Source organism: Amblyomma mixtum, chromosome 10, assembly GCF_055824585.1.
Source record: "Amblyomma mixtum isolate Tamu chromosome 10, ASM5582458v1, whole genome shotgun sequence".
In the NCBI taxonomy this organism is placed as follows: Eukaryota; Metazoa; Arthropoda; class Arachnida; order Ixodida; family Ixodidae; genus Amblyomma; species Amblyomma mixtum.
In genome coordinates, this window is record NC_143021.1 from 130,959,580 (window position 1) to 130,969,859 (window position 10,280).

General features: G+C 48.0%; 1 protein-coding gene across 1 annotated transcript; it reads right to left on the bottom strand.

The window, feature by feature from the left end:
• Positions 1-9,168: 9,168 nt before the first annotated feature.
• LOC149326955 (uncharacterized) lies at positions 9,169-9,901 on the bottom strand. The gene is made up of 2 exons (XM_089564736.1): positions 9,810-9,901; positions 9,169-9,523 (listed from the first exon to the last, which is right to left on the bottom strand). The coding sequence occupies exons 1-2, from the start codon at positions 9,899-9,901 to the stop codon at positions 9,169-9,171; spliced, it is 447 nt and encodes a 148-aa protein (XP_089420862.1).
• Positions 9,902-10,280: the final 379 nt, after the last annotated feature.

A 10,280-nucleotide genomic window follows, 5' to 3' on the forward strand; every position in this document is an offset into this window, starting at 1 on the left:
TTTGTATTACTCTGTGCAACGACCAATAAACTGGTGCAGGCTTTCAAAGAGCTGAACGAGGAACTGAAATTAGAACTTGAGGCCATCAAGGGCGGATCGGACCGCGGAATTGTAAGAAAAGAGCGCAGCTTTCGTTGAGAATTGGAATACGCAGCAGAGAGTACAAATCATATACGCAAAATTATGGGAACAAAAAATAACTGCGCAAAAGGACGGGGCAAGAGAAAGGGAACCACAAGGGACAAACGCAGACTGACAACCGATTTATTCCACCAACTCCTCTTTCCTTCAGCAGCTAAGCGCATGCACACCAACCACAAAAGCAAAAACAAAAGCCACACTCATCTCGTGGAATCAAGGAACTCGACCTCCTTGCGGTACAGGTGTACTGACGCATCGCTAACACACTTGTCAGGCCCTAATCTCGCGATTTCCAAGGCCTCTATAATTTCCCGTTTTTTCTTTTCCCTCGAACGTCCGATAATCTTAGTCCTATCTAAAAGCGGATTACAATCTTTGTCATCATGCTTGCAAGTGTGACAATGCTTAGGCAGATGCTGCCCCCTTGAATCATCTAAGTAATTTGCATGCTCTAATAATCTAATGTTGACGCAGCGGCCAGTTTGCCCTATGTAGACCCTACCACAACTCAGGGGAATCTGATAAATTACATTGCATGTGCACTGTACGAACTTATTCCTGTGGTGAATGCCACACACAACCTTCTTTTGCTTATCTTTTCTCGCCAAACTGCACAAACGCGACAACTTGGAAAGTGCAAAAAAATGACCTCAACGCCGAATTTTCCGGTGACCCTCTTTTGTTCGCATACCTTTTGTTACCTTCTCATACCTTCTCATACCTTTTGTTCTCATAATGTCGTACCAACTAGCCCCTCACCGCACTCTTCTAGATTACATAACCAAAGCCAAAAAATGAGTCAATTCAACGTTTCGTCGTCACATTCAATAAAATTTACTTTAAAACGAAACCAAACTCGCGGAGGAGTTCTGTACGCTTGAAGTCCTCTCAAAATGTCAAAGCAACCTCGTCAAAACTGAGCACCTAGCAAGCAAAAACGTATTCAATTCAAAGAATCAGATAAGTTCTAAGTTAGAGTCTCCCTGACTAACTGGGGCAAAAATTTGGAGACAATTAAGCTTCGCCATGAAAAGTACGTAATGACAGTGTTTAAGGGTCCGGTCACCAACTCTAATTTATTATCATACTAGCATCCTACCGAATCATTTCTTCTACTAATGATACCCGATCACCGCACGAAAGAACGTCACGTTACATACGCATACAGTCATACGCGTGCACTCTTTGGTCACTGATATGAGCTTTGCTACTCACTTAACCCCTACTTTCCTAAATACCAAGTGGAAAAAATGTGAGACCCGCAGGAAGAATAGGACAAAATGTTATGTAGTCTTCTGATAACGACCGGTTTTTCGGTTGCCTTGTAGTATTTTTCTGTACTAGTAAAGTTTATCTGCTGCCTTTTTGTATAGTCTGCAGCTGTGGAGCATTTTTCTGCAGCAAAAACACGAACGTTTTTCATTAATGAAAAATATTTTCTTGTTAGTTCTTGGTAAAGAACATTCCAGATAATTTTTTGAAACCACAGAAAGTATTTGTAGCATTTTTCGATTGAGTAGTGAAGGTATATTGACATACATATTGTCACATTGCAGTTCGTGCTGGTAGCTCGCGCCTAGACGGCAGAGGAACTCCAAAACAGAGAAGATGCGACAACGTACCGAGACGGCCAGGGCCGAATGTGATTTTCTACTTGAGAAGCGAGCAGCGTGGCGCACGAGCTGCGTGCTGAACAGCCGCCGAGCGGCTATTGTTGTAGACGCAGCATTACCCTCCCTCTCGGAAAGAGCATCGGCCCTATGCTCGAACCAGAAAACAGGGAGAAAGAAAAAAATGTAAAACGAAGACTTAAGAACGCGAGGCACATAGCCACTAAATGTATCGTGAAAATTACGGCTTAATCCGCGCGAGATGAACAATCTCCGCTCTCTGCTGACCGCGAGTAGTCCGGGAAGCGCCATGCGGAAGAACTTCACAGGTTACGTCGCCTAGCTGCCGGATAACTGCGTAGGGGCTGAAATACTGCTTTAGCAGTTTTTCATAAAGACCGCGGCGTCGAATTAGGGTCCAAACCCACACTTTGTCGTCCGCGGCGAACGTCATCAGTCTGTGGCAGCGGTTGTAAAGTCGGTCGTCACGGTCTTGTTGGTTCAGGATGCGCACTCTCGCAAGTTGTCAAGCGTCTGCGCGAAGCGTATATCCCACGGCGCCAACGTCGGGGTCGTGGCCATCCAGGGGCAGCATTGCTTCTAATATAGTCGACACTTGGTGGTCGTACAACAGACAAAAGAGCGTCCTCCGCGTGGTTTCCTGTTGAGCCGTGTTATACGCGAATGTAATATATGGAAAGATATCGTCCCAAGATCGCTGCTCAACGTCTACGTACATGGCCAGCATTTCATTTCATTTTTTTTTTATTTCCTCCTTAAGGGCCTGAGGGCATTTCATAAGCGGAGGAAAATTAACATGATGTATATTTCTTGAACCTCAAAAAAAAAGACCAAGAGAAAGGTAGGAAATGCAACGGAAGCAAGCAAGACCAAGGAAAACAAAAATAGTGTACATAGTGCAGAAAAACATCTCAGTGGAGTAACAGAAAACAAGCAAAACAAACTAGAGAAAAATTACACTAAGGCGCCGAAATGCAAATAATCAAAGTAAAAAAATATAGAAAGAGTGCACTATATTCAGGATGGCTGAAGGTTTAGATTATTACGGAATTAAATTGTATCTGTGCACTTGACTATGTTTCCGGGGAAGGAGCTCCATGAGACTATTGCATGAGGGAAAAATGAGCTACTCATTGCAAGGGTGCGGATAGAATTTCGGTCTAGAGCCTGGCTGTGGCTTAATTGGGAACATCTTAGTGGTGTTGTTAGTAGCTCATGTCATGACCGTGGGTAACAATAAAATGTGTGAAGAGGGCAAAAACGAGATATAATGAGGCGTGATGCGAGGGACGGCAAGTTGAGGTCTTTTTTCATTGAGGTGAGGCTGGAATGTCTTGAATAGTTCGCGGTGATGAATCGTGCTGCGCGATTTTGAATGGCTTCGAGGTGTGGGGCGAGTACGACTGTGACGGGTTCCAGATGGCTTACGCGTATTCAAGCTTTGGTCTGACGAACGTGAGATATGCTCTTTTTTAATATCTGGGGTTAGTCGCTGAGACTACGCCGTATGTAGCCAAGAACGCGTGAGGCTTCGGAGCAAATGGTTTCAGTATGTGTAATCCGTGACAGCGAAGGTGTCATGTGCAGGAAAATATATTTGTGTGATGATGCATAGGCAATGGAAGTAGAAGTAGAACTAGTTGCGAAGGCGGGGAAATGCCATGAAATTACATTCGGTTGTGTTTAAAGGCGCGAACTATGTTTCACACCAAAGTGAAACAGAGTTTAGGTCTTATTGGAGGGTGCACGTGTCGTCTTGATTAGTTATGGCGCGGTATACGACGCAATCGTCGGCGAACAATCTCAGCTTAGGCTTGATGTTGTAAGCCAAATCACTGATGTAACTTAGGAACAGTATGGGGACAACACGGCACCCTGTGGGACACCGGATGTCGAACTCGAGAGAGATGTATAATTGCTAGCTCATGTGATCTGAACACGTCCTTTCAAGTAGTGCTCTAACCATGAGAACAGTTTTTTGTTAAACCAAGGCCGGACAATTTTAGGAGCAAGGGATTACAAGGCACATGATCAAACGCCTTCCAAAAATCTCGAGAAGCAATCTAGCAATGGTCGTCCATGTGCTGCAATAGATCATGAGTAAAGTTAGCTGGTTGTGTTTCACATGAATATAGTTTCCTAAAACCGTGCTATTGAGGATACAAGTTAATTGATTGACGGTGTGCCATAAGGTTACATGCGATAATATGTTCAAAGAATTTTCAAGGAAAACTAGTAACGGATATTGGTTGATAGTGTGGGGAGGCACTCGTCCCCTCTGGTTCGCTTTCCCGCAATGCACCCTCAACTCGTTTCCTGTTGTTAGTTTCCCCGCAATGCACCAGCTTAGTTGTGTTACTTTAACTAACAGGGGTGGGCGCTGGCATCGCAGCGCCATGAGCGCCACGGATGGCGTGTTTGCTGCGCGCGCGCGGGGAAGAGCCGGTCCCATTCTGCTCGGCACCTGGGAAGCGCTCGGACGTTTAGCGCAAGGCTCCGCTCTTCGCCGGCAGGCGAACTTCTGTGCAAGCATGTTCCTGCCAGCCCGTCCCATCGGGCCTCGGATTTTTCCCTTGCCCTAGCGTGGGCGAACATTCGCTCGTAACCGTGCTGGTGAGTCTGACGTCCTCGATTCCGCAGGGTATTTTGTTGCTAGCTGGCGTTATTGTTGTTGTAGCAATAAGTGCCTTGCTTGAGTCAGCCAGTGTGTCGTTCCTTTGTTCCCTCAGAGCAAGGCCCGCCGTGGTCGGCGTGCGCTTGGTAGCGTACGCGACCACGGGGTGTGGTCCGCCGGTTTTGAAATTTGTCAGGCGCGGTTAAACGGGGAGAACATATTTATCTCACTCAGAAGAACGCCACATCTGGCAGCCCAACGTGGTCCCATCGTAGTGCCGCCTTCGGAATACCGCGGAAGACTGCTTGCACGCTGTCGCCGTGACCTCCGCTGCAAGACCTGCCTCAAGTGCATGAAGACCAGGAGACTCCTCTATAGTATGTACTTGCAGGCACGTAGGTCTATTTAAGGTTTGAGGGATGTGGGGACACACGCCTCCCCTTACACTCGCTTCCCGCAATTCACCTTCAACTCGTTCTCTGTGGTTAGCTTCCCCGCACTGCACCCTCCTCAGTTGTGTTACTTTATCTAACAGGGGAGGGCGCTCGCGTCGCGGCGGCACTAGCGCCACGGATGGCGTGTCTGCTGTGCGCGCGCGGCGGAGACCCGGTCCGCTTCTGCTCGGCACCAGGAAAGCCCGCGGACATGTCGCGCGCAGCTCCGCTCTTCGTCGGCGGGTGCGTCCTGGTCGGAACATGCTTCGCCAGCCCGCCCCGTCCGGCTTCTGAGTTTTCCTTTGCCCTACCGTGGGTGAACATTTGCTCGTAACCGTGCTGGTGAGTCGTATGTCCTAAATTCCTTAGTGTATTTTGTTGCTAGCCGGCGTTATTGTTGATCTAGCAATAAATGCATTGTTTGTGTCAGCCAGTGGGTCGTTCCTTTGTTGCCGCAGAGCAAGGCCCGCCGTACGATGTTGTGACTCTACCCCCCCCCCCCCCCCAGCTCTCTTTGTGTGTTCCCGTCACATCTGTATCCACACACGCCTTTCCCAGAAGCAGTGTGGGGTTCTGCTAAAGTGGTGGTTCTCCGTGCATGCGCTCCCATGCGACCTCCTGAAAAGAAAGGTGGAACCGAACACGAGGGACGCATACGACTCCTGGATTCCACGTACCTCCACTTCTGCCTAACTGCCTCGACGTGTTTTTCCCGACTTCCCCTTAAACAGCACCCAACGCAGCAGTATTGACCCTGCGACCTTGTGTGTGCATCCGCCAGGGTGACATGACTCAACGCCTGCTACCACGTGCTGAGACGAGCGTCTGCCATTTTACCGCGCCTCACTCTTTTGTCAACTGCGCGGGTGACGCCGCTGCAGGTGTTCGCCTTTGGGGCGTTTCCTTGAAACAAGATATGGGATCCACCTGGCCGGAAAGGACACTTCCCGGTATCCAAGTGCCTCAGCCGAGGAAGACGATGAAGCGGGGTGACGCCGCTGCAGGTGTTCGCCTTTGGGGCGTTTCCTTGAAACAAGATATGGGATCCACCTGGCCGGAAAGGACACTTCCCGGTATCCAAGTGCCTCAGCCGAGGAAGACGATGAAGCGGGGTGACGCCGCTGCAGGTGTTCGCCTGTGGGGCGATTCCTTGAAACAAGATATGGGATCCCCCTGGCTGGAAGAAATACTTCCAGGAAACTTTACTCAAGTGGCTCAGCCGAGGAAGACCATTTAGCAGGGAACGCCCTTAAGGAGTACCCGGACGAAGTTCCTGCGATTGGTCGAAAAAGGCGGGAAGACCTCAGGAGGGACTACTTAAAGGGCTCGACGGGTTCATCGAGGAGTGATTCCCTCAGCGTTTCACTGAGACTTCTCAGCTTTTACCCTGTTTGTCTTTGCTTGTACATAACTTTGTAAATATGTGAATACAGTTTTTCTTTTACTTCTTCTACTCCCCGTCTCCGGCTCACGTTCCTTCCTCCGTCGGCACAGCGGCGGTGCTTCTGGACCCGATGCCTGGTGGAACGCTACTAGCCCGGCAAAACATATCGACGCGTACGGGAGCGTACGCGACTACGGGGTGGGGTCCGCGCGTTTTTGACCTCTTTCAGCCGCGGTTAAACGGGGAGAACATATTTATCTCCCCAAGTAAACTCATAAAAAAAATTTTGGCACCTATGGGTATGAATTTTTTTAAGCGAATAAAGGAAGCGCTTTCATCTATACGCACTTCAAACTAATTTCTTTTACTTTACATTGATATGAAAAACCACAAACGTAGAACAAATCTTGGTAGGTTGAATATGTAAATACTATTTGTCCTTACAGTAGAAATCGCAACCAGTTTCTCATGTCCTGCACAAGGTAGAGAAGATGATAAAATGTTTCTCAACGCAAGGATTGTAAACCGTGTAAGAAAAAAAAGTTATCTTGGGAAAGAGGCTTTTTGCGCATATTCATCCGCAAATTGAATGTGAGGGGGTCCAAGCAAATGTATGAAAGAAGGGTGTCGCACAAGGACAGTCATTTCAGGCAGGTCATTCAAACACACTGTTTTCATTAACAATTTTTTTTGTTATCCGGGAACCAGCCCCTTATTTCGTCGATGCTCCGAGTTCGCCCTTCACTGCAGAGAATTCAGTAGATGGTTCTCTTGATGGCATTTTACGGCGAAAGCAGTGCTTTCTGATCTGCTGGAGACAGGCGAGATGGTAGGCACTAATCAGGCGTGCCACTAAGGTTTCCGGCTATAAAAATTCCACTCCCTCCCTCCGACAAGGTTCAGTACACCATGCAGTGATTTTTATAAGGACTGCTCGTCTTCCTTTTCTAAATATTTTTTTTTACAAATTCTGTGCGTCTGCATGTAATGTTAGTCTGCGATTCTTCTGCACAAAGATAACTTCGCGTCAGACGCATAGCTTCACGCATATAACAATGGCTTTGCTTTCTTTACAAGGGGCCACAGAAGTGGCTTGCGCCAGTTGTACAGTCGCGAGCAAAAAATATTAGCACAGATCACTGGCGAGCAGAATTGGAATATCTCACCTAGCGGCGCTGCGGTTCGCGGACCTGCCTAGCGGGCCATTTCCATGTCTGCAGCCTAGGGGGGAAGGCAGGAAGTAAGCTTTATCAAGCGTGCACCGCCCGAGCGTTGAAGTGCCGTCCCTACGTGACTGTGCAGGCGGCATTTATTTTGGCTTGGTTATCATGAGCAAAGATGGCTTCTTTTTCTTACTGTTTTTTTTTGTATGTCCGCGATGGTCTGTCAAAAGGAACTCGCGGGAAGAATGGATGATAGCGCTGCTTTTAGCCAGTAATTTTGCTGGTCCGTGGCAGCCCGCTGAACCCCGCTAATACTGTAGAATGGGAACGGGCCCGGCACTCTCGTTGCAAGCCTCTTCGCCACCCGCAGCGCCGCACGTTGTCATTCCGGCGCTCTGGAGTTCCGTCATGTGTGCTAATCTTTTTTACCCGCGACTGTACATATACTGACGAAAGTCTGATAGCGCAAAACTATAAAGACGTGAACTATTCGCCAGGCGAGACTTCGCTAACCTATCGCGATCGCGCATTCGATTCAGTGCGGCGGGCACCACTTAAAAAATAGTGTGCAGCAGCAGTTTATTACTAGGGCGCCACTTTCCATTCGCGCAGCGTGACCAATAAATAAATTTGTTTTTGCATACCTACGTGAAAAGTATTAGATTATGACCACTGATTATTTTGCAAGTATATTGCTGTGCCTCCTCATATTCCCGAAACCATAATTACAATTGGCCATCATATGCGACTGTTTTAATGTCTCTTTTTCGCTTCTTTTACTCATCTACTGGCTACTTCTAGTGAAGATGAAAATCATTTAGTCGCGTTCCTTTTCGCTAATCACTATTATTTTTCGTGTATTGAAAACAGTGATTTCCCGGACCCAAAGCAATGCGGTGTTCGTGAAATCTCTCTTCAAAATTGGGCAGCGCCAGTTGCGCCCCCGCACCGCTCGGAACAACCACTGAGGCAGCAGACGAAATCGACGACCCGTAAAACTCGCGTCCCATCGTTGTCTTTTCTTTTCAGAATAGCTTTTCCGTATAACGCATAACACGGCTCTCCTGATATGATGCAAAAATTTTTCAATTCAAGTTTATTTGAATCTATACATGTACAGATCACGAGTGTTCAGACAGAAAGCCAAATGAATTCGGCTGGATGGTATCTGTGCCCCCTACAGAAATGGCTCTATGAACAATAAAGTAAACACTAAGATACAGGAATGGAAAAAAAGAATTGGTGAACATTCTATTACAGAAACACATACGGGTAAAAAAATCAACGATAGAATGCTGCAAGGAATTAAATTACAGAAAGCGTATAGTATAAAATGATACAAAATAAAACAGCTTTGAAATTCACTTGTATAAAAAATTGCTTACAAGCAATTCCGGAGCCCTCCACTACGGCGTCTCTCATAGCCTTAGTCGCTTTGGGACGTTACACCCCATAAACCGACCAACCAACCTACAAGCAAAGAAAATTGGTTAGGCATTCATGGCGTCAATGTATACTACAGCAAAGCAAACAAAACAAAAAAAGGAATCCACAATGAGACCATTAAAAGGAGAGGTAGGTGGTTATTGAGTTTCTAATGAGTTTAACAAAGATGGCAGTCTACGGCGTAACATTTGTTCACCGTAGTTAGTGCGCTCTTTAGGAAGGTGCCGTGTTTCTCTGTGACCTGCGTTATAAATTTACTATTGTTGTAAATGTACTATCGTCGTACTTATGTAGGCACACTGTGCGGCACCGCTTGCACGATGAGCTAGGGCGACCGCCGCCTGGGGGCGGGCCCCTAGATCCTGACGCAGGCCCTGCGGCTAGCCGACATCGAGGAGAACTGGTTGGAGCCGATGAGGCAACGCTGCGACTGGAGCGTTCGCTGGGACCCGTTGACGCAGCGGGCACCGCCGTGGGACTGCATGTCTGCGAAGTACGGGTGCCTCAGCTGTCGCGGCGAGCACGTCTCGGCGGGCGGGGGTGCCTCGTCGCACTCCGGGCCCGGATACAGCCCGAATTGCCTGTGGCACTCGTCCCAGCTGTGGAACACGCCCCGGTGGCCAGCCGAGAGGCAGGTGCCTTGCGGAAAGCCCCACGCGACACACTTCTTGCCGTCGAAGTACCACGGCTCATACAGGACGTCTTGCCTGCACGAGGGACGGAGGAATGGCGGCAACGTGTATTGCCATCAAGAGTATGCGGTGTTCACCAGAGCAACGCATACCTCTGCACCTATGATCGCTCTATGCGCTCTCCCCATCTCCAGACTTTGTTAGGAGGTATATCCAACGCAAATAGAGTAAATAACGAAGAGGCACCATTCCACTAAGACTCTGAGTATATGTATACCCGCCGCGATGGCGCAAGGGAGTACAGAGTTCAGGTTCCGAGTCTCAGAACGCGAGGTCAAAACGCAGCCATGCGGGATGCATTTCGGTGCAGGCGAAGTACAAGGATGAGATGTCAGTGCGCCTTAAAAACCCTTGGTGGTCTAAACGAATACAGAGCCTACCACTATGGCGTCTCATTGAACATGCGCAGCTTCGAGATGTTAAACACCACATACCATGCAAACATCTGTATAAATGAATACAGCAGTCACCGACAAATCGTATGTGGCTTAACCTGAGCAGTAACTATAATTACGCAGTCTCAAATCGCCGCTGGTAACCTGCATGCACATCACCGATCATTGACGCATACAGAGAGCTGAGCTGGTGATCATGAGCATGTTGGCCTCCATCTTTCTCTCGTTTGCCTCCATCAGCAATCTGTGGTGCCGCAGCAGTCAGGCTAATCTTGGAGAGGCGTTCTATAGCATTTTTAATTCTTGCCTGTGGCTTGCCTTTAAAGAGATACTGCATTAAACTGCGACTTTATGTAAAATCGACGAAGCTGGATTATGAA

Bases quoted from the DNA above. Each gene is read 5' to 3' on its own strand.
- LOC149326955 (XM_089564736.1), bottom strand. From the start codon at position 9,901: ATGAGACGCCATAGTGGTAGGCTCTGTATTCGTTTAGACCACCAAGGG. The intron at 9,524-9,809 runs CGAAATGCATCC...CCGTCCCTCGTG, and splicing joins TCCTTGTACTTCGCCTGCAC to CAGGCAAGACGTCCTGTATG.